Genomic DNA, 22,158 nt, shown 5'->3' with positions numbered 1-22,158 from the left:
AGGAAAAAGGTACTTTTAATTTGACAAGTGGAGTACAAGCTACTTTGTTTCCATTTTGACACCAAGAGCGTCAAGGTATGGAATCCACTAGATCTCTGCAAGTAGGCTGTGGTTTCTGGTACCAAGGTGTCACTAGCAGATTGAAGTTAATTGGATTGAAATTGAACCAATAAAACATTGAAAATGGACTAGAGGCAGTGAGTGGAATAAACATACTACCCACACACAGACAAAAAAAATCTAGAAAAGACGAATTTCTGGTAAAGAAAAAGTGTGTTCAAATGGATAAAAAGTAACTGCCATCAGCAACCTCACTACCCCTGCAGACAAATTCTGACATTCTGATTTAATCATTACATTACTTTTATGGCATTAGGCAGACTCCCTTTTCCAGGGCGACTTACAACGTGCTTCCATGTTACCATCAATGAAGTAATCAGTTCTGGTTCACTAGGACTGAAATCACGAATACAATCATTTAATTGACTTGTAGTTTTTCTTGCATAAGTAAGACTATAAGAAAGTTCCAAGTTAGTCTAAATATTCTCTAAAGAGGAAGGTCTTAAGCTGCAGTTTTAAAATACTCAGCAAGTGTTCTGGGAAGTTCATTCCACCACCGAGGGGCCAAGAGAGAGAAGAGTCTAGATGAGTGTCTTCAGCGGTGGAGGGACCAGGTGAGCAGTACTGGAGGGTCAGAGTGCGAGGTAGAATAAGGGCTCTGAGGTAGGATGGCGAAACCCCATGTTTGGCTGTGTAGGCCATCATCAGTATTTTGAATTCCTATGCAGGGGGACAGCTACTGGGAGGCAGTGGAGGGAGCGTGGCAGTGGGGCGGTGTGGGAGAATTTGGGAAGGTTGAAGACATGTCATGCTGCTGCATTTTGTATTAGTTGTATTACTCCTGTTTTTTTTTTTTTTTTTTTTAAATAGGAGTATTTTTAATCAAAGGATGTATTGAGATTGTACTTTGTGGGCATTCTGCATCAGCAAAATGCATTTTGTAAAGTTTAATTGTGGGAAAAAAAAAAAAAAAAAAAGTCAGATCCTTGACAGTCTTGCTATTAATAAAAACCCTTTGACTGCTAAATTGCATGTGTCATGGAAGTCTCTGCATGGTGTGTGTTTATGTGTGTGTCAGATGGTAAGGCTGGTCACACAGTCCTTTAAAAGCATCAGTACACAATGACTGTTTTATTTACAATCACATGAAAAATCACAATTTCTCTCAGAGAAGATTAGTTAGAAGTGACTAGGTCACCAAGACATCACAACTCCTAGGAGTTAGTTCTTTCAATTGCTACAAAATTTCTACATCTTTTTACAGCCCGCCACTTACTGCTGAAGAGTCTCAAAAGATAACAACTACAACTGTTAAGCACAGGATTACTGGAGTATGCCTTACAAACATATATTTAACATAAAAAAAAAAATTTCTTCAGTTTTCGAGTTTCAAAAGTCTGTTCTCCGTGTGTTCAGAGATATGGTAGATCAAGCAAATTAATGAAAAAGAACGAAAAAGAAAAATCAATTAATGAACATCCGTATTGTTAACAGGCTAATACTTGAGCTCTAGTGTTGAAGTACAGCTATTTTTGTGAGCAGGCAATAAAGGTAGTCAGTAGTGAAGTGCTCTAAACATAAAAGGAAACAGTATAGCAGAGTGCAAAGCACCCTGGGAGTTGGAGTCTTGTAAAGGGATTCGTCTTCAGGAACACCCTGGTCGTCCAGTGAAGACGTGGTCTGCTCCTTTTTCATTCATATTTGACTTTAGAATGCGTGTCCAATCTCAGGCCTATTTTCTCAGGAATACTGTAGTGTGAGTGTGGTGTTCAAGTTTGGTGGTCTCGAACTCAGAGAGGCGTGTCGTAGTAGTCTGTCGGCTGCTGGTTCGGGGATCTGTGCTGCTCCTGTTGTTTTATGATCTCCTTCACTTCATCCTCCAGCTCAGGGGGTATGATGAGCTGGTCATCAGGGTCCGGCTGCGCTGGTGCAGTAAAATAGCCCCCCATCTTCCGGCATGGGGCCTCGGTCGCCACCTCTATCAGGTTGTGGCTCTTTTCCTGGGGGGCCACCGAGCCATTGCCCCTCCTGCAGCCAAAGCTTTTGGTCTGACCGCTGTCCCTCTCGCTGGCATTCTCTCCTTCTGCTTGACCTCCAAGCTCTGGCACCCCTTCTGCAGTCATCTCCATCTCCAAGTTGGTGGGTGGAGGGCCTGGCACGTCGACACTGGTGATTCCTCCGGCTTGGGTCTCTACAGTCGCCTCTGTGGAACTGGTCCGGTTGGACTGGCAGTTATGGATATCAGCCTCGACCTCCACGCGGCTCCCGTTGGAGAACACGCCAGCAATCGGCTCTTCATCTTCGCTGTCCAGCGTGTTGTCTGACAGGGCCATGGCAGCGCCGCTGCAGTAGGGGGTACAGGACATCTGCCGCTGGAAGGCGGGGTGCAGCGCACAGCGGTTTCCCGTCGGCATGTGCAGGGCCGGGTGCAGGAGTGGGGCCAGGTGTACCTCGGGCAGCAGCTGCGGCTCGTCGGATGACGCGGTCGAGCCGACTTCGGAGCTCATCTCTGACGTGCTCACCTCGCTGCTGAGTTCGCTGGCGGAGCATGGGTGCGTCAGGCCGATGGAAGGGGCAGGGTAGAGGCCGGGGCTTGGTGGAGGCTGGGACGGCGCCAGGGCGCAGCAGCAGCAGCAGCAGCCCTCGCCGATGCTCAGACGCACCACTACAGTGCTCAGGCTCTCTGTGCTGCCGTAACCCTGGGCCAGCGTGCACAGCTTTTTTGCTGCCGCCAGCGCGTCCGGAACATTCCGCACTGCCTCCACCGCCTCTGTCGGCGACATCGACTCCCAGAGTCCCCGGCTGCCCAGTATGAAGAACTCATCCTGCGGGGTGAGGGGCAGGGTGTGCACGTGTGGCCGGGGCAGTACAGAAGGGTACAGGAAAGAATAACCCATGATACGAGTGGAATCGGTAACTCCGTTCACCTTGTTGTCCTGCAGGAGGGGAATGAAAAAAGAAAGTATGGAAACGTATTGTGATTTGGCTCTTCATTCATTACCTACAGCCTAGTTTTGTCTACGCTTGAACAATATCCAAAGCTTAATTGTGACAACACAAGTGACGCATATGCTGCACTGTATTCAAGATATGCCATCTTGGTTCAAGACTGTCTGTATATGTCCTAGATACCGAATGTATGTTTATTCACAGTGCCCTCTCATGAAAGATATTACAGATGAAGTAATGGTAGTACACAGGATAAAATTATATTATATATAAGGTTGGTGTTTGCAACAAACTAGACCTGCCTTACCTCGGTGATAATGGCTTTGTGTTGCCGGATGCGACTGTATTCCTCCTGTACAGTGATGTTGTGGATCACTGACATTGGCAGTGGTTTGCCATCACGGCAAAGGATAGCCTGGCATTTACCCACATTGGCGGCGGTGAGAGTGAAGCAGCCACCAGAGTCAAGGGGGTCATGCCTGATGTGGCAGAGTGCCGCTGAGCCACCCAACTTCTGACCTGCTGTGCCCAGCTTCCTGTAAAACAAACACACCCAGTGTTCCTTGTCAGATGGAATGTCTATGGGATGATATTTACGTGGTTTCCACATGCATTGGCATCCAAAAGTTTCTGGCCACTTAATTGTTCTTACTAACATTTTAAGTGAAAGTGATTGTTTTTGACATGGTGATAAACAGCAAACACGGCACATGGTGCACACAACGAAATGTGTCCCTCTGCATTTAATCATAACATGAGCAGTGGAACTCGCAACCTTTTGGTTAAGAGTCTGCTTCCTTAGCTTACATTAAAATGCATTGTATGTAAAATAAAGTAAGAACAGCATTGTCTTTGACATCAGGGCTGCCACTAATTAGCCATTTTCTTGGATGATCACTGCTCACCAAGGTGAATGGTTAAACGCACCGTGTGCTGTGCTGCAGTGTTTCACGATGACAATCACTTCACTTTCAGTCGATTGTTGCACTTTAAGCATAGTGTTAGCAAAGAGCTGCTGTGAAATTTGTGAAAGTGATTGTCATTGTGAAACACAGCACAGAACACTGTGACAATGAAATGTGTCCTCTGCTTTTAACAATCACCCTTGGTGAGCAGTGGGCAGCCATGACAGGTGCCCGGGGAGCAGTGTGTGGGGACGGTGCTTTGCTCAGTGGCACCTCAGTGGTACCTTGGCGGATCGGGATTCGAACAGACAACCTTCTGATTACGGGGCCGCTTCCTTAACCACTAGGCCACCACTTTCCTAACATATGATTTTTCATAATAGGCATTACTTATACTTATACATAATAGTCATATTTATACTTATATGATATTTACAGATGTACAGCACTGTAAACGAGTAATGCTGCTAATAGTGGCAGTCGCAATGACAAAATGATACAGATCAGAGTACATAAGACTACGGAGGGGTTGCTAAACTGCACCTTTGCATGACAAGGAAAGTGTTGGTCATGTAGTTTTCCTCGCTCTTGGACTTGTGCAGCTCATCAGCAAGGATGTCGTTCATAGTGCACTGCAGCAGGTAAGGAACCTCCACATTCCTGTCCCCATCAAACACCCCAAACAGAGCCTCCCGAGTGCCACAGAAACTGCTCACTGACAGGGCTGCGACACAAAGCCTGTCCACACAAAAACACAGAGTTTCTCAGGTATTCAGGTTCCTAAAACAGGTAAGATCTTGCATTAAATCAGCCAAAGTAAAAGTTTTAAAATACACAAATAAAAGCTACAGTTCCTTCATGCATGTAACTCACTTGTTTTTGACACCAGACGCTTCAGTGTACCCATGGCTCCACTGGGCTGGCCCCATCACACTCTCGTGTGCCAAGAGAGATGTAGAGGGTGGGTCAATGCGAAAACATCGGATGTTACTGCAGAAAATAAGAAAAACCTCTCAGGTCACTCTTGACGTGATTTTTTTTTCGCATTTCATGCACTACACCACACCCTCAGACCCATGAACTACTTAACACGTACTTGAGCTGCTCCAGTGTCTTGTGGTCCAAATTGAGGCGGGGGTTCCCAGTCAGGTCGAGCTCCTGTAGTTTAGGTGGTAGATTCTCTGGTAGTGCGATCTCACCCAGTTCATTACAGCTGAGGTCCACACACTACACACAAAAAAAAATGTCAATGTGCTTATTTGTGGAGGGGTGGTAGTTCAAACCCCACTTATTGCTACCAATGTGTCCCTGAGCAAGAAACCTAAGCCGAAGGTTCTCCAGGTGGGCTGTCCCTGTAACTACTGATTGTAAGTCGCTCTGGATAAGGAAGTCTGATATATGCCAGAGATGGTGGATAAATTTAACAAATTTTTTTAGATAAATGATTTCCCTGTGGAGACTGTTTACAGCAGTGGTTCCCAACCAATTTTTCTTTAAGCCCCGCTTGCCTGTGTCCAAGACAACCCAAACTCCTACCCGCATTAAAAAAAAAAGTGATTCATTTTATTTGCAGAAGTAGGTTTGCTGTAGTAGGTTTTTTATGTTATTCTAGTTGTTTTACAATGCAGGATGATTTTTTTCTTTGATACAGATGAACCCTCTGTACCTTTACATTTCTCACACATAAAGTGATACTGACAGCAGGAAAACAATCACTGGTGAGTTCACCAGGTCAAGGCTAGTGTAGCCCACTAGCTGACCTGAAGGCTACTTCTGCAAACTCAGGTCAGAGGTATTAAATAGTTTAATGAATTTGAATGTGAACAAAAATGTGTTTTGATTTTGATTATACAGAGTTTTGATTGTCCTATGGATTGTGTTATTAGAATTTTATAAATGTAATAAATTTTATAAATTGTAGACAAAATTGTGCGCATCCCCCTGCAATCTCTAGCGCCCCTGGTGGGAACCATTGGTTAAGCAAACACCAACTCCAATGCCAGTAAAGCCCATATTTTACAAAGGGATAGTAAAAAGCATCACAGTCTGGTTAGGGAACTGCCTCTGTATTATCATGCATCCAACAATTCTGACTCCTCTGCCTGCTGCTCTTGCTATACATGATGGCATGTAAATGCAATTGTAATAGTTGCATTAAAAGTCGGTTCCCCCACCCCCACAGCATCCAACTCCTCATCAGGACTAGCCAAAGCTCAGCGTGTTTAGGAAACACAGGCCTCTGACAGTCTCACCTTCATGTCCATTAGCTGCAGAACTTCTGGGAAGACCTCGATTGCATTGGAGTGGGCAATGAGCGTGTGCATCCGTTTGCAGTTCATTATGGTTGTGGGAATTGTCTTCAGCCTGTTCCCACTAAGGTCAACTTCCTCCAGGTCTTCTAGTTTCGCCATTTTACTAAAGTTCATAATATAAACACACAAAAAAGTATAAAGTGACATGGACAGAAAAGTGATCAATATTGTATTTCATTTGTTTTAATTGGGTTCTACTTTGAATACCGGTCACAAACTTTTGAGCACAACTGGTAGGTGAGCGAGTTTACCTGGCGGCAAATGTTTGCAAGTGGTTGTATGCCATATGCAGAACTCGGAGGTGTGAGTGACCGGTGAGCAGCGGAACACACTTGTCGGTCAAGTGGTTGTTGGTGAGGTACAGCTCCTGCAGAATGCTGTGGCTCTCCTCTGACAGGCTGGATGGGGGTATGTTCTCCAGCTGATTTGCTGAGGCATTCAGGCACCTTAAACTGGAGAAAGCATTCAGCTTTCAGCTCGCTTTTGGTATCGTGCACTTTGCACTGCATATACAGCGCTCCCTCAAAATACAGAAATAGCGACACCATATAATAATAATAATAATAATAATAAGTGAAGTGATTGTCACATGTGATACACAGCAGCACAGCACACAGTGCACACAGTGAAATTTGTCCTCTGCATTTAACCAATCACCCTGAGTGAGCAGTGGGCAGCCATGACCGGCGCCCGGGGAGCAGTGTGTGGGGACGGTGCTTTGCTCAGTAGCACCTCAGTGGTACCTTGGCGGATCGGGATTCGAACCGGCAACCTTCTGATTACGGGGCCGCTTCCTTAACCGCTAGGCCACCACTGCCCCATATGGAAAAGGGGTAATGTAGGGTCCAGTGAAAAAATCCTGGCCAAATAACTGCAAGCAGCTTTAATAACTTATATAATTCAAAGGCAGTTGTAAGGAGACTAAATATTAACATTTAATCTCATACAACAAAATACAGAATTTTGATTACACACGTAGCTGAGTGTCATGTGTAATCAAAATGCTGTATTTTATTCTACTTGGGTTTTAAATAACTTTTTGTTGTTGTTCTTGTATGCCTAATTCTTTAGATGGCACATTATTAAGTTTCCTTTTGCATTTCAGTGGTAGATTATTAAAAGTATTATAAGTTCCCATGCCCAAACAAACGATTATGTACACGTTGTGCAAATCAATGACTGATGATTATTATATGTTCAATGATAACGTTAAATAATGTTTTTCCACAGGTCACTTATTACATTTAATTGATTCTTTGGATGGTGCAGAGCTCATATTAAGTAAATGTTTTATAAAAGAAAATGTTTCCTCTCATCTACAAATGGATGGGGAAAAGATAGACATTTAGTGAAAGTGATTAGTTGTGTTCCATGACTCCATGGATTCGAACAGACAACCTTTCAGGTCCGCTTTTTACCCACTAGGCCACCACTTCCCGCAATAGTACATAAAGATGACTAATGAACTCAGTCTATTTCAGAAAATCGCGAATGACTTTATGTTGCTTATATGGTAATTTTCTATTTAACACACAATGGCACAATGTTGTAAATCTCACGGGTTGTGTGTTCATGCCTACCTGTGTGATTTCAAGAAAAGGTTGCAGGGCAGTGCCTGCAGTTGATTGTGCTGCACATCCAGGACCTCCAGCACTGGGCGTTCCACATGCTCAGGCAGCCGCTGCAGCCGATTGTGTCCAGCAAGGAGTTTCCGCAAACTGCCACTGGACAGCAACCTGCCAGAGAGTGTAAGGGGAAGGTTTTAGAAAAATTTCAAAAAGTAACGTCTGGTATTTTGATATACATCTAGAGAACATATAAAAGACAGCACATATTTCTGTTATGTTGTCCACAATTACCTTTATTGCTAAACAGAGAATGCAAATAATTCTAGACCAATATATAGAATGCGGTGAACAATATATTTTATTTTTAAGCAAAATATAAAATACTTTATTAGATTATGTATATGTGATCCCAAAATAATAATAATAATAAAACATAATTATTCTAAATACATAGGTTTCAGTCTTTTACTAGGTGGAAAAGCTCTGGGGTCCATCAACCAAGTGGGATTCCGGTACTCTCTGCCTTTAACAAACAGTACACACTGCAGGGCAGGTATGATTTGAAACCGTGTTACACTCAATCCAGAAACCAGTCATGACTATTGCAACTTCTTAAAATATTTTTTTTGCAGTCAGTATGGAGCTACACGAATCAAAGGAACTTTTTAATTACATCTTACTGGTTATAAAGAACAGGGCTGGAGAGCACTGCAGGGTTCTTACAAATTTTCACAAAATAATTTCCATGACTCTTCAATTACTCTAAGGCAACTTTGGCATGAACATTGGTTCTCTGAAATTTCTGTGCAAATGTGGGGGAGAAAAAAAAAAAAAAGTCAAAATAAAATCACAGTGTTTCTTCCTCAAAGTTTGCGCAAGTCCGAGGAAAAACGTGAGTGTGGTTCACACTATAGACCTATACTAGTTTTAAAGGTTGTAGTTGTATAGAAACTCTTCTCGTGCAGCCATACAGGAACTATGTACTTTGTAATACGTTCATGTGTAAATCAGATTTCAATGAAAGTTCCAGAACTTTTCCAGATGTCTTTCATATTCTAAAACTTTTCAAGGCCTGGAAAATTCTCTTCCTTGACCTTTCCAGGTTTTTAATGACCGTAGAAACATTGGTTTGGTTTGACTCACCATGGTAAAAGCTCAGTGATTTGGTTGTGGCTTATGTCTAAAACTTCCAGCTTTTTACTCTCACTTAACCCATCTGGAATATTCTCCATACGGTTTCTGTAGAAAGTAGAGACAATAAGAGAAACAGTATTACAGTTTAGCCAGTCTGTGGTGTGTCGGCTATTTTCAGGTATTTCTGTACTTTTACGCTAAGTTTTCAGACATTGGTGTAAACTGATTTATATGTATGCTGACCTAGAGATGTCCAGAAAGGTCAGATTTGTGGCTGCTGTGCTAAAGGTCAGGTCCCGTAGTTCTAAAGGACACAACAGTTTTAGATTAGTTTTTGTTGTAGAAAAAAATGCATTTAGAGGAAAATAATTCAATTCTGCCACAAGGACAGAACATTTAATGATTGCAACAATAAAAATCAACAACCAGGAAGCATGTAATCCGGCCTCACCATTGGAGGAGGCATGGACAGCCTTCAGCATGCAGCCACAGACCCTCAGGCAAGTGATGCGGTTCCTCTCACAGTGGAGCACCTCCAGTCGTGGGAACAGAGATGCATCTAGCACAGTCAGCATGTTGTCCCGCACGTCCAGCTGGGTCACGTGCCGCAGGAACTCAGGCTCGTCCGGGACAAGCTTGGAGATCTGATTGAGTCTGTTTGTGTGTGGAGAGTGTGTGGAGTTACAGTTCATGGCAACAAGGTTTTCGTCTTTTTTTTGTTTGTTTTTAGCTGTATTAATTGATTTTGAGGAAAGGACTGTGCCAGTCTAATTACAAAAACTCATCTTAGCACAATTGTGCACTAAACAGTATTAAAAACAGAACCTTTAAGTAGCACTGAATCAAATTACAGGTGAGCGCAGTCATGCAGGCTGCTAGTAGATACAGTAAAGTTTGTAAATTCAGACCAGGGATGTAACATATAAAACTAAAGAAATGCTTAAATGAATAAATCAACTCAAAATAATTGATTTTGCTTGCAATTGACATGAAGGTACGACCAGGACGACATCTACTCTTCATCTAAGTACCTGAGATCTACATGTTTGATGCGCAGAAGTCTGAAGGCCTGCAGAGGGAGCTGTTGCAAGATGTTTCCCGCCATGCAGAGTCTCTCCACCCCGTTCAGCTGCTCCAGCACCAGAGGGATCTGCCTGAATTCATTAAAGGACAGGCCTAGGTAGGCAAGGCGGTGCAGCGATCCCAGCTCATTCGGCAGAGTGGTCAACAGATTTCCATCTAACAGAAATGTCTGCAGGCTGTGGGAGAGAGCAAAAGCATTTCTTACATTTCGTTTTACTGCACCTTCTATTCCATCAGTAAGTGCAGAGTGTGATGTTGACTTTGGCGAGCAAAATGATGGGAGCTCATAGTTGAAGGGAGGATAAATTCTTGTGTCTCAGTGATGCATTTCTGACACAGCAGACAAATGCTGGCCCAGCTGGTCCGATCCTACAGAAGAGCTACTCCATCACTAACTGCTAAAAACCATGCTGCTCATGACAGAAAGGTGTCAGAACACGGAGCAGCACAGCTTGCCGCATACTGGGCTGTGAAGTGCCGCTGACTCAATGAAATTAACATCGAGGTAGACTTTGAACGTTTGCACTTGATATGGACAGATAACAGAAACAAAGAAATAAACATGAAAAGCCAATGACAACCAGAGTGACCCCAAAGAGCATCCAAACGCCCCAAAATCCAATCTAAAAGCGCTCAACTAATGCATCGTGTAGATAGAAGCCCTCCTATGCCGAGACCCTTGGGTGTCCCATGACTCACTTGTGCATGTTACCCACGGCACTGTGAACAGAGGCCAAGCGGTTGCAGCTGAGATTCAGCTCCGTCAGGGTAAGGATGGAGCAGACGGGCAGAGGGAATGAACCCAGCTGGTTGTTGGAGAGATTGAGGCTTCGCAAGCGAGTGAATCTGCAATGACAAGAGGAGCATTGGAGAAGCAGCTTGAATTAATGCATGTGAGAGGATGTGGCATGTGGAGTGACAGTTTGTATGATTGTGTTATTTTTAGTGTAAGAGGACGTTCCATATTGGAGTTGACAGTTTAGGGCATATCATGTTTTTGCCAGTGCTGTAATCTTAATATCACAAATAAAAATATATCATGAGCAAACCACATCAACTGTGCATCCACTTCTGCTGGGGGGAAAGAAAAAATGGGTGTGCGGTGTGAAATATTTTGTCCAAATATGAAAAACCGAAGCCAATCAGGGATCTGAGCTTTCAAACAACTAATGTGTTTTAATATGTGTTGTACCCATGTTTTGGAATTCAGCATGATTCAGCATGAAAGTCCAAGATGACGTCTTGCCAAAGTGTTTTTAAATAACATACTGCAGCAATTTCTGCATGACAAGCGTCACTAAAGAAATATGACAAGGGGAGGGTCACCTCTGCAGTTGCAGCAGTTTTTGGTCAGCCGGCAGCAGGTTGTGTTTTAGGTTGAGGTGTGTGAGGTCCTGACTGTATAACAGGTTGGGTGGGAGCGTCTCCAGGCCACAGCATGATAGATCCACCGAGCTGATCCTCTGAGAAACCATCTGGGTGAGAGAATATTAATTTATATGAAACACAAAAAGAGCCATTTCAATTTATACAAACATGTGCCTTGTGCTAAAGAAACCAAATGTTATGAGCTTGAAACCATACTGGTGATGTATATTCCATTGTGAACTATTTAATATCTATCTCTATTGAAATGTAGGGTGACAATATGGATTCCACTTGGTTGGTAATAAAAAAGTATTGACAAATCATTTCAGACACTGTCCCTTTAAAAAGGAGGCACATATATGTATAGATATCATTACGTGGAATTACGTGCCATAAATGACCAGTTAATTAGGCTGAGAGTTAATTCTGATCAATCCCGGACCATGGCTATTCAAATGGCAGCATATTTTCTGGATGAAATGTTTACTTGATAGTAGCCCGGGGTCTCTTAAAAGCAGTGGAGTATGCTGACTAATAGCCAATCAGTCTACTAGCATGTTAAGACCTACTAAAGGGGTGTGAGCAAAAATGGCAAGAAATCATCCCACCCGCCATGAATCCAGGTCTCCAGAGAACAACACACGCAACTTGCAGACAAAACCAAAGTCTTGGTATGGCAACTCTTTCAGGTTACATGCAAAGAGTTCATTTGTAATATTCCCAGGGAATCCCTAGACTTTTGACACACTGATACTGTAAAGTTGTCTGGCTCATTTCATTCTGGGAGCAAGTTCTGCCTTCATTGACAGAGGACTGTGTTAGTGTCTTTTGTTTTATTCTCTAACTATTTAGATAAATCGAGACTATGCCTTCTAAGTCTTGTTAACCACCCACCATTGTGTTGTAAATATGCCTCAAGCTGACATGCAGCTGATGATGAAGACTCTTTCGAGCTCTGTAGTGTTCATTTTCCACTGAAACCTTTCTACTACCAAACTGAACACTGTTGCTTACCCAGTACACCCCAGGTAATCCGTGATGACAATCATTGGTTTGAGGAAGACTACAATGAGTGTGAGGTGCTGCCTCCATCTTCTTCAAATCTCAACCCAATGGAGCATCTTTGCACAACCTCACAACTTACAGAAATACTGATGCTTTGGTACCAGACTTCACGGTTTTCAGAAATAGGATAGGACTGTTTTTGTGGCAAAAGAGGGACGTATTCATTATAGCGGGGGGACACACACCTTGGCCGCATGGCGGTACCACCGGAGGTGCTCAGTGAAGCTGTCGAAGTTAATGTAGTATGTCTGGCTCTGAGGACCCGAGGAGCTAAAGGCCAAACAGTGACTATGCTTCTTCACCTCCTCCACCTGAAACACAAAAAATGAATTGTTATACATCGTTTAGGTAAATGAAAAGCAGACTCAGTCAAGGACAATAAAAGTAAGACGTTGGGTCTACGTCTGGGCACCACTAATATAGAACTACTGACTGTGGAGAGGTTTGTTTTTGTGTGACTACTGGCATCTGTTCCTTGTTTCTCGTGCCCACCCTTTGTACCAATTTCCTTTCCTTTGCTCCTTGCACATTTGATGTTCTGTTGTTCCTGGGAACTCCATGCAGCATGACACTGTACCTAAACATCTAAAAATCCAGACTCCAAGAGGACTTTGAAGATGTCGGACTTGCATTCTCAAGTTGCGCAAGACTCGACTTGGACTTAGGCCTGAGGAAACGAGAACGACAGGACGAATGGAAGTGGTTTTAAAGATCCAGGCATGGCACAATCCGCTGTGAAGTGCTTTTTTCTGATGCACTGAAGTGGCCAGGCTTCTTTTTCTTTAATTAAATTCTCTACTGCTCAGGGTGTGTAAAGCAAAAAAAGTCTATACATGTGTAATTGCTCTCACCTTCCCTCCGATGAGTGGTAGGATGTGCATCTTCCCAGTATGACTGGCTTTAACCGAGGACACCATGAGACACGTCCCGCACAAGATGACCTGTCGACGGCTCCAGCGGTTCACTGGTAGCTGCAGTTTGCCCTTCCGTACATTGTACAGGCCTGAGAGCTGTACACGTTCAGTAATCTCCATCGTGATAGGCTTACCTTTAAGACGAGGGGGGAAGCGAGTTAGCCCAAGAGTCCTCTAATGAAATTAGAGTAAAATACTAGAACAAAATGGTAATGTAAAAAGAAATCTCATCTCATCTAACCAGTTACAGAAGGTCCACAGGCACCATAAGTCTGTTACACATCTGGATCAGTCAAAATTTGTAATCCTTACAATCCTGAATTTCCCTTCAAGTATCAATAAAGTATTTATATGCTAGCAAAACAATGAACTCTGGAAAATAAATCTCTACAACACTACAGTTAAAACAGGTGATAGGATTTTCAAAATTATGAATTCATATTTTTAACGGTTAAGAATTTCAAAAATTGTTAACCTGGCAGTGTTTACCTTACAGCAGTACTATACATTGACTCATATCAAACTCATTTCAATATTTGAATTAACATCATTATAACCAATCAGTAATAAATATAACAGGCACCACAAGGTCAGACTTCAGGCATTGTTTTACTGTAAGATCATACAGTTATAAACCCCTGCTTTGTTTTTTTATTGGTCATGCGATAATGCATCACAGCACACAAAGGTCAAAGTTGAACAAAATTTTATTTTGACTATGGAGTGTGCCAAAGCGCTACATGCCAATAATTCTTCTTTTTTAATTTGGAGTTCATTTCTCTTTACTTTATAATGGCGAATCAGCGCTGACTTGAGTGATTGCTTTCAGGAGACAGTACACGGACACTGCAGCTTAAACATCTAAAGACACAGGTCCATGTCAGGACCTGCGACTCGTCACATTCAACTAACTACATCCACTTCACAGGATTTTTATAGCCAGTGAGCTATGAACAAATTTAATTACATATTTTCTTCCAGTAGCTGAAACAGATTACAATTATGCTAACGCTATTACATGTACTCCCAATCATGGTCAGTAACAGCAAATTAATCATTTCACATTTGACGGTTGGCAATATTGAGAATAAATGCAGGTGCAGGAGTGATCTGGTGGTGTAATGTGGGGTGAGTGCGTGTAATCTGATACTGAAGGAACATCTTTCGAGTCTCATAGTTCTAGAAAGGCTATTGCTTGTCCCCTCTTTAGGTAAGTAGAGCACTAATCAGGTCAGGCTGATTTTGTGTGTGTGTGTGGAAGGAGTGAGGAAGGACTCCGAGAATCCTCTGAGAATAGAGAAGGCCCTGCTCATTATAAATCACAATCATCCGATAGCCCCCCACACGCTAATGCTAACTGGGCTACGCTCCGCACAGTGTAGCACAGGGCCCTGACCTACATAGGAGCTACATGAACCCACGCATGCAGACATGCATCTCGAGGCAAGACATCACGACACGCATTAAGGTGTCGCGATAGACACAACAGACCTTTCTGAATTTAGCTATATGGATGTGGGCATGGAGGATTACAGGGGTGTCAGTATGTATGAAGACATATTACTAATATTGCTAATTTCTTAATGCACAACGTGAAATATCATGGAGTACAATATCATGGAGTAAATTCAATGGTATTTCATGGCTGATCATTTTTTTTATTAAAGAATTTTATTTTACTTTTCTCTGCGGCCTCATTAATAATAAGTGACATGACATTCTTTAGTGTCTCAGACAGACATTTATTTTATTTTTTTTGACATTTGACGGACAGATGTGTGAAGGTCACTGAGGGTGGAATATCTGCTGTGGCTGTTGCCCCCAAACGTGAGGTGTCTTGCGTTGCTTGTATAGTTGTTTTTGGTGGCCGGTCTTCATTTTAGTTTTAGCCTAGACTTTGCATCAAGCAGTCATTTGAGTTTTTATTAGTGCAAGTAACTGTCGTACTTGTGATACATTCCAAATTATAAATGACTATTTCAGTCTAGTTTTACTCATTTAAAATTGTATTTTAGTCTGAATTTTTTTAGTAATGACATTTAACCCAGTCAACATAGTACAAGTATCTAGTAGAATAGACAAAAACATTTTCTTTTAAATCAATTAAAAAAGGTTATCTTATTATAATATTATTGTTATATTATAGATTCTACATCCATTTCAGACCAGGAAGATGCTCTGATTTGTTCCATGCTTACAAACCACACATTCTTTTTTCATTCCCACTTCCTTGTAAAGAACGAAGGGACATCTTATAGTTTTTATTTTGTATAGCATATTTAGTGTTGTTTTTACTCATCAACAATAATATAATGATATATTTTGTTATATTTATCATCATTGAACAGCATTTACATTGCCTCGTCTCAATCACATCAAAAAGGTTTGTTGACGAAGACACCAGTGGCTCAGACTGGGTCTAATTCATGCAGTGACAGCACTTTTTTCTGGCTAGTTCCATATAGCTACTTCCTTGCACACAGAGCATGCAGTAGCATGCTCCTGGTTGCCAGAGCTTTTGGCAGCAGCTTCCAAATGATTCCTTTTTCCTTTATTGAAATCTTTGGTGTCTTCCCCTGGTTTCATAAACATGCTGTCCATGACTTATGGCTTGCATTCCAATATAGGGAAACGCAAAACACATTCGCACGTGGAGCAAATGCTGGATCTATATCAAGTTGTTTGGCCAAGACCAAAGTCCCACCCCTTCCCTATTTCTGATTGTCTTATTGGCTAGAAGGCTAACTGTTGGTGTGGTTGACAGTGAAAGATGTAGCCTCTCAGATCACTGGGCGAACCTGATTTTTATTTATTAATTTCTTTCCCACAGCCACATAGCTATGCTGGAGATCCGACATGTATCCAACAAATACCAAAGTGCATGCTTAAACTGAAATGCAAACCATGAACAAGAGAAATTCTTAACAATTTCAGTGCATTTTCTCAATTAAAACCAATGTCTGAGCAATTTAAATGTACCATGAACCTTAATGCAATTTCACTTTCAGAAACCGCTTAATCCACTCACTTGTGGGTGTCTGAGCCTATCCTGAATTATCAGACGCGAGGCAGGGCGCACCTGCCATTTGCTCATACGCTCACACTTATAGTCAATTACAGTCAGCAATTCACCTAGTGTCCATTTACATTTACAGCATTTATCAGACGCCCTTATCCAGAGCGACTTACAATCAGTAGTTACAGGGACACTCCCCCTGGAGCAACGTAGGATTAAGAGTCTTGCTCAGGGCCTCAATGGTAGTAAGTGGGATTTGAACCTGGTATTCTGGTTCATAGGCGAGTGTGTTAACCACTAGGCTACTACCACCCTATGTGAAAGCAATCCAACAGCAACAAAGTGGTACCATTAATTTATGTTATGAAATAAAGTTATGAGTTGCAAACTATTTTGAGGCTTGTCCCAGTTAGGTTAAGATAGTGCCATGTCAGACAACACAAGGAAGGACAGACACAGATATGCAAGACTTTTTTTCCCCCCCCAAACAAGTTGAGTACCAGTTTCCGATATCCAGGTCACATATGAGTAGCAGCACAGCGATCAGGCAAAAACTCTAACCAGAAGTGTTATTCTGTTATCCTTGCACTGCCTGTGTCCCATATTTGCACTTTATGTAGCCGGTTTGTCGATGTCACACACGTGCGGTTTGTGCCATTATGTAACTTTGTTTAAATGTTACATGTAGCACGAGGTTCCAGAGAAACGTTGTTTCATTTCACTATGTACTATCTAGCATGTATGTAGCTGAAATGACAACCAACTCTCCTTCTCAACTCTTTCCCGCTCATGTAGATTCCTTCTCTACAATATCAGACGAATCCGCCCTTACCTGTCAACCCAGGCCACCCAACTACTGGTTCAGTCCTTAGTAATCTCACGACTGGACTACTGCAACTCCCTTCTAGCTGGTCTACCACTATGTACAGACCTCTTCAACTAATACAAAATGCAGCAGCACGACTGATCTTCAACCTTCCCAAATTCTCCCATACCACCCCTCTGCTACGTTCCCTCCACTGGCTCCCAGTAGCTGCACGCATCAGGTTCAAAATACTGATGCTGGCCTACAAAGCCAAACATGGAGCAGCACCATCCTACCTCACAGCCCTTATTACACCTCGCACTGCTCCTCGTATACTCCGAGCCTCCAGTACTGCTCGCCTGGTCCCTCCATCTCTGAAGGTAAAAGGAAGACATTCATCTAGACTCTTCTCCATCTTGGCCCCTCGGTGGTGGAATGAACTTCCCCTCGAGGTCAGAACAGCTCAGTCACTAAGCACCTTCAAACGACAGCTCAAGACCTTCCTCTTTAAAGAATATTTAGATTAAATTGTAATTTTCTTGTTGTCGAACTTTGTGTACAGAATCTACAACAGAGTGAATTAAATAGATGTATTCATAGTTGGGGTCCTAGTGAACCGGAATTGATCTCTTCATCGATGGTAACTTGAAAGCACGTTGTAAGTCGCTCTGGATAAGGGCGTCTGCCAAATGCCGTAAATGTAAATGACAAATTCTGAGGCATGGCAAAATCATTTTTACCAACTTGTCCATCCTGCATCCTCCTTCCAAGACACAATATGGTGACACTAATGATCATGTCACATGGATCTATGAGGATCCTTGGCAATACCAATAAAAAAAAAAATCTGATTTTAATGTACACTGCTCTAAAAAAAAAAATGCATTATGCCTATGATATCAGGAAAGGTTCATTGAAATGTGTAGTCATTCAAACTGGCATTACACGCACAATGAAGCACTTAGAAGTTACACCCCCCACCACCAAAAAAGAAAGATTTCTGCAGTGAGTGTGTGCTTCAGTTCTGAACCACTGAAACCACTGAAACAAAGACAGCGGACATCTATCCAAGCACAAGTTAACAGAACAAAAAAATTACAACCACTTCCTGTGAGTGGAGAGAGTCTGGTGCCAGGGCTCACCCAGAATCCGGTCAGAGAGTATCTGCCCGAATTCCCGCATCTCTCCACCAATCTACTCAACTGAATCGCTCCCTGTTCCTCTGATCTGTATTCTGTTCTCCTTTCTTGCATGACTGGATAATGGAGAAACAAGAGGCTGGGAGATGCCTGGATCAAGATGTGTTTTGCCACCATCACTGCAGACCATATGTGCCATCACAGTCACTCAAACCTGCTCCACTTTTAGACAAACTTTTAAAAGATCCAGGCAAAAATACATAGTCAGGCTTTAAAGTGTGGAGGACTCTTTAAACTGCCCCCCAAAAGTCCCCCCCAACACCAAAAGTCCTCTGGCAAGGCATTCATGCTTGCCTTTCTCATGCTAATGAAACCCGCCTCCAGTCCAAGCACCATCAGTTGACTGTATTTCCCCCCCGTTTTTATGGACCCTTTAACACTGTGTTGTTAAGTAAAATACAGTACTTTGAAAACCAGCCTGGACAGCTGAATAGTAGTACCAAAAAATGGTTATGCACTCAGAAACACAATGGTAGTACGTGAGGTTTGAACCTGTGACTTTGTGATTGTCTGGTTTATGTGGTCTCCTGAGCGCTGGGTAGCTCACGGGACACTTCAACTTTGCCATCAGTTGCCATCAGTTGCCATCGGTTGGGGGGGTGGGGTGGGGGTAATCAATACAGCATGATATGGCAATACTTTAGGTGGTGATATCATATCAATACAGGGACACCAAATATTGATATTTTGTATACAAACGTGATGTCAGCAGAGGTGAGTCAGCACGTGGCTACAACCTCCAGTCCTGTAGATGGCGCTGTATGGCTGGGGGCTTTTATCATCGTTTGGCACTTCAGCCGGTTTTCAAATTTATGCTTTTAATATGAACATTTTTGGTGTCCAAAAAAAATAAAGATATTTTTAAGTTCTGAGTTATGTTGATTTGGCAGAATTATTAATGTAACGTGATTCGGTGTTTGGTTTACTACTGGGGAAGTAGAACCAAACACCCACTTACTACCATTGTGTCCCCGAGTAAGACACATAACCCTATGTCTCCCGAGGGGACTGTCCCTGTCACTACTGAGCGTAAGGCGCTCTGGATAAGGGTGTCTGACAAATGCAGAAAACATAAAATGCGCAAATGTACTAATGGTGCCAACGGAATATCTGAAGACGGCGGTTTTGCTGATGAGCAGTGGCTCAAAAAGCGTAAAGCGTGCTTCCCCTCATTTTCCTTCACAGCCAATCCTGTTTCCAGTATTAAGGACACGTGACGAGAAGATTCTGAGCAGCACAGGTAGAATCTATTTGGTTCACCACGAAAAACAGGCAAAAATTGTGAATCAATCATTTCACGCGTGCGAGCTCCTAAAAACAAGAAGCGCTCCGCCAAACGCAGACAGTAAAGGGAAAACAGTGTGCAACACACTCAACCACAGTTAAAATATCCAACACCACTGTTTTCTCCAAAGAAATTGGCCTCCATTACAACGGCAACCGATCTCACACGGGGATCCGATTCGCAGAATCTGCGACACCGTTTCTGCCCTCACGGCCCTTACCAGCCGCGCTGTAGTATTACATCATTATCTACACTTACAATATACACTTACGACTACCTCTGTGTAGCTCTGTATCTGTAGTGTACGGTGTACCGGGTGTAAATAAAACCTGGTTTGCACACTAAAATTATGAACAATCCTGCAACTGAACCGGTCCCTAATCTTCTGAGTTAGTGGCGGTGGTGGCCTAGCGGTTAAGGAAGCGGCCCCGTAATCAGAAGGTTGCCGGTTCGAATCCCGATCCGCCAAGGTGCCACTGAGCAAAGCACCGTCCCCACACACTGCTCCCCGGGCGCCTGTCACGGCTGCCCACCTGCTCACCAAGGGTGATGGGTTAAAAGCAGAGGACACATTTCGTTGTATCACCGTGTGCTGTGCTGCAGCGTTTCACAATGACAATCACTTCAAACCTGAATAAAAATTTTCATGAGCAGACACTTTATTTTAGAATAATAAATTGACCAGGCCCACCCTGACCACTGGCAGAGGTGCGAACTTACCCGCGTAAAAGCGCAGCAAGGAGCCCAGCTCCGTGTTCATGCCTTCCTCCTGCACACGCCAGGCGTCCTTAAAGCCCAGCCTGAAGAGGAAGTCGTTCTGGATCTGCAGCGGCCTCTCGTCGCGGCCCAGCCTGCGCGCCGGTTCTCCGTGCAGCTGGACGTACAGGCTCGGCGGGGCGTCGCCGGGCTCCGCCAACGAGCTGGAGCTGCTGCAGGGCCGCTCTTCGCGGAGCTCCGGCTTCGCCGCGCCGGCCGACGGACAGTCGAGCTCCAGGTCGTCCGAGGAGCTTCCGTAGACGTCCAGCCCGTCCGCGGGGTTGAGGGCGGACGCGTCCGTGCCCAGGATCATGTCGTCGCTCAGGGAGTCCCGGTGCTCGCTCAGCCGGGCCCCGGAGCTCAGCTCGTCGAACGCGCTGCTCTCCACGTCCGAGACGGAGTTGCGACCGCAGCGGCGGGAGCCGCCGAACCTGCCCTCCGAGTCGTCGTCGGGCGCCGCGTCCGTCAGCGAGCTGTTCAGGGGGTTCTCGTCCGACCGGGAGTCCAGGTTCTCCAGCAGCAGGAGCCTCAGTCGGTCCGCGGGCTGCGGCGGGCCGCACTCGGCGCACTCGCCGCCCACGCCGTGTTTGCACAGGCCGTGGCTGAGTTTATATTCCCCTTTACAGTTGCCGTTCACGTCGGTCATGAGGAGTTTCCTCGGCACGAGTTTTACGACCAGGCTGGACTTGCTGCTCAGCTGTCGGAGGCGATCGGCGATCTCCCCGGCGGTGGTGTCGAGGGTGCACAGCACCGGCCTCGGGTGGGAGGAGGCGAGGCTGTCGTGGACGTGGATCGAGCCCCTTTGCAGGTCCACGCGGACCCACTGGCGGTCCGAGTGCTGCAGCTGGGCGTTCTGTCGGTTCCGCAGCAGGGTCTTCCTGTCCAGGCTCCGGGTGTGCATCGACGACGACGACGACGAGTGGGCCGAGTTCATTTTCCCGGCGGCGGCGGCGGCCGACGAGCCAGCGGCCGCGGCGGCGGCCGAGAGGTGTCTCTTCAGCCGCCTCCTCTTCAGCAGCAGCGCGCTGGAGTTGCTGGCCAGTCCCCGCCCGCTTCTCCAGCCCCTGGGCGCAGCGCCGGTCCCCGCTCCGGGCTGGGCTTCTTCGCGGCCGACGCGTGAGTCCGAGTGATTGGCGGCCAACTTGGCGCGCCTCCCTCCGCCATCAGCCAGCGCCGATTTCTGAGCTCCGACGGGCTCCGTGTCCGGGTTCGGCCCAGAGCCGCTTCCCTCCGCCGTGTCCATCTTCCTCGACAGAAAAAGCGGGGCTTCAGAGGGAACTTCCAGGCCCGGGCGCCATCCGCGTCCGCCCCCCACACGGCAGATTCAAGGCGCAGTACATCCAGGTTCTTTCCGCTTATCCGCTCAGTAGCTGATCTTGTGATCCCAATGTCAAACCCCGAAGCCTGGGAGAAGGAGGAGGAGGAAACTCCCGTCGGAGTGTAATGGGCGGGCGGGCGCAGCTCTGCATGCCATTACCCACGAAGTAGTAGCTACGCGAGAGTACTAAACAAGCGATCTGTTACGCAAAGCTTCGCTTACATATTCATAAGACCATTCCAACATGGCGGCGCTGGGAAGGTAGCGGTGCGTTCTGGGAAATGTATTGCTAAAAAATGAACGGAGGCGTTGCGCCCCACACGTCACGTCGCCCACAATAAACTACATTTCCCACGAAAACCTTAAAGCGGCTTTACCCGGCATGTTGCTTGCGTAGAGTGGAGTGAGAGCAGCGCGTTCG

At 44.7% G+C, this 22,158-nt stretch overlaps 1 protein-coding gene across 1 annotated transcript; it reads right to left on the bottom strand.

The window, feature by feature from the left end:
- Window positions 1-1,162: 1,162 nt before the first annotated feature.
- Window positions 1,163-21,970, bottom strand: phlpp1 (PH domain and leucine rich repeat protein phosphatase 1). Its single transcript, XM_028978274.1, has 17 exons — window positions 20,384-21,970; window positions 13,296-13,492; window positions 12,630-12,755; window positions 11,338-11,486; window positions 10,711-10,857; window positions 9,960-10,187; window positions 9,380-9,582; window positions 9,172-9,232; window positions 8,938-9,033; window positions 7,807-7,962; window positions 6,478-6,678; window positions 6,167-6,329; window positions 5,011-5,141; window positions 4,788-4,904; window positions 4,458-4,652; window positions 3,317-3,545; window positions 1,163-2,996 (listed from the first exon to the last, which is right to left on the bottom strand). The coding sequence occupies exons 1-17, from the start codon at window positions 21,660-21,662 to the stop codon at window positions 1,851-1,853; spliced, it is 4,824 nt and encodes a 1,607-aa protein (XP_028834107.1). The 5' UTR covers window positions 21,663-21,970; the 3' UTR covers window positions 1,163-1,850.
- Window positions 21,971-22,158: the final 188 nt, after the last annotated feature.

The sequence above is a fragment of the Denticeps clupeoides genome, chromosome 4 (assembly GCF_900700375.1).
Source record: "Denticeps clupeoides chromosome 4, fDenClu1.1, whole genome shotgun sequence".
In the NCBI taxonomy this organism is placed as follows: domain Eukaryota; kingdom Metazoa; phylum Chordata; class Actinopteri; order Clupeiformes; family Denticipitidae; genus Denticeps; species Denticeps clupeoides.
This window is presented reverse-complemented; position numbering and strand designations above follow the sequence as displayed.

Bases quoted from the DNA above. Each gene is read 5' to 3' on its own strand.
- phlpp1 (XM_028978274.1), bottom strand. From the start codon at position 21,662: ATGGACACGGCGGAGGGAAGCGGCTCTGGGCCGAACCCGGACACGGAG. The intron at 11,487-12,629 runs GTGTGTGTCCCC...TCTCTCACCCAG, and splicing joins GGTACCGCCATGCGGCCAAG to ATGGTTTCTCAGAGGATCAG. The intron at 3,546-4,457 runs GTGCAGTTTAGC...TTTGTTTTACAG, and splicing joins ACTTTCCTTGTCATGCAAAG to GAAGCTGGGCACAGCAGGTC.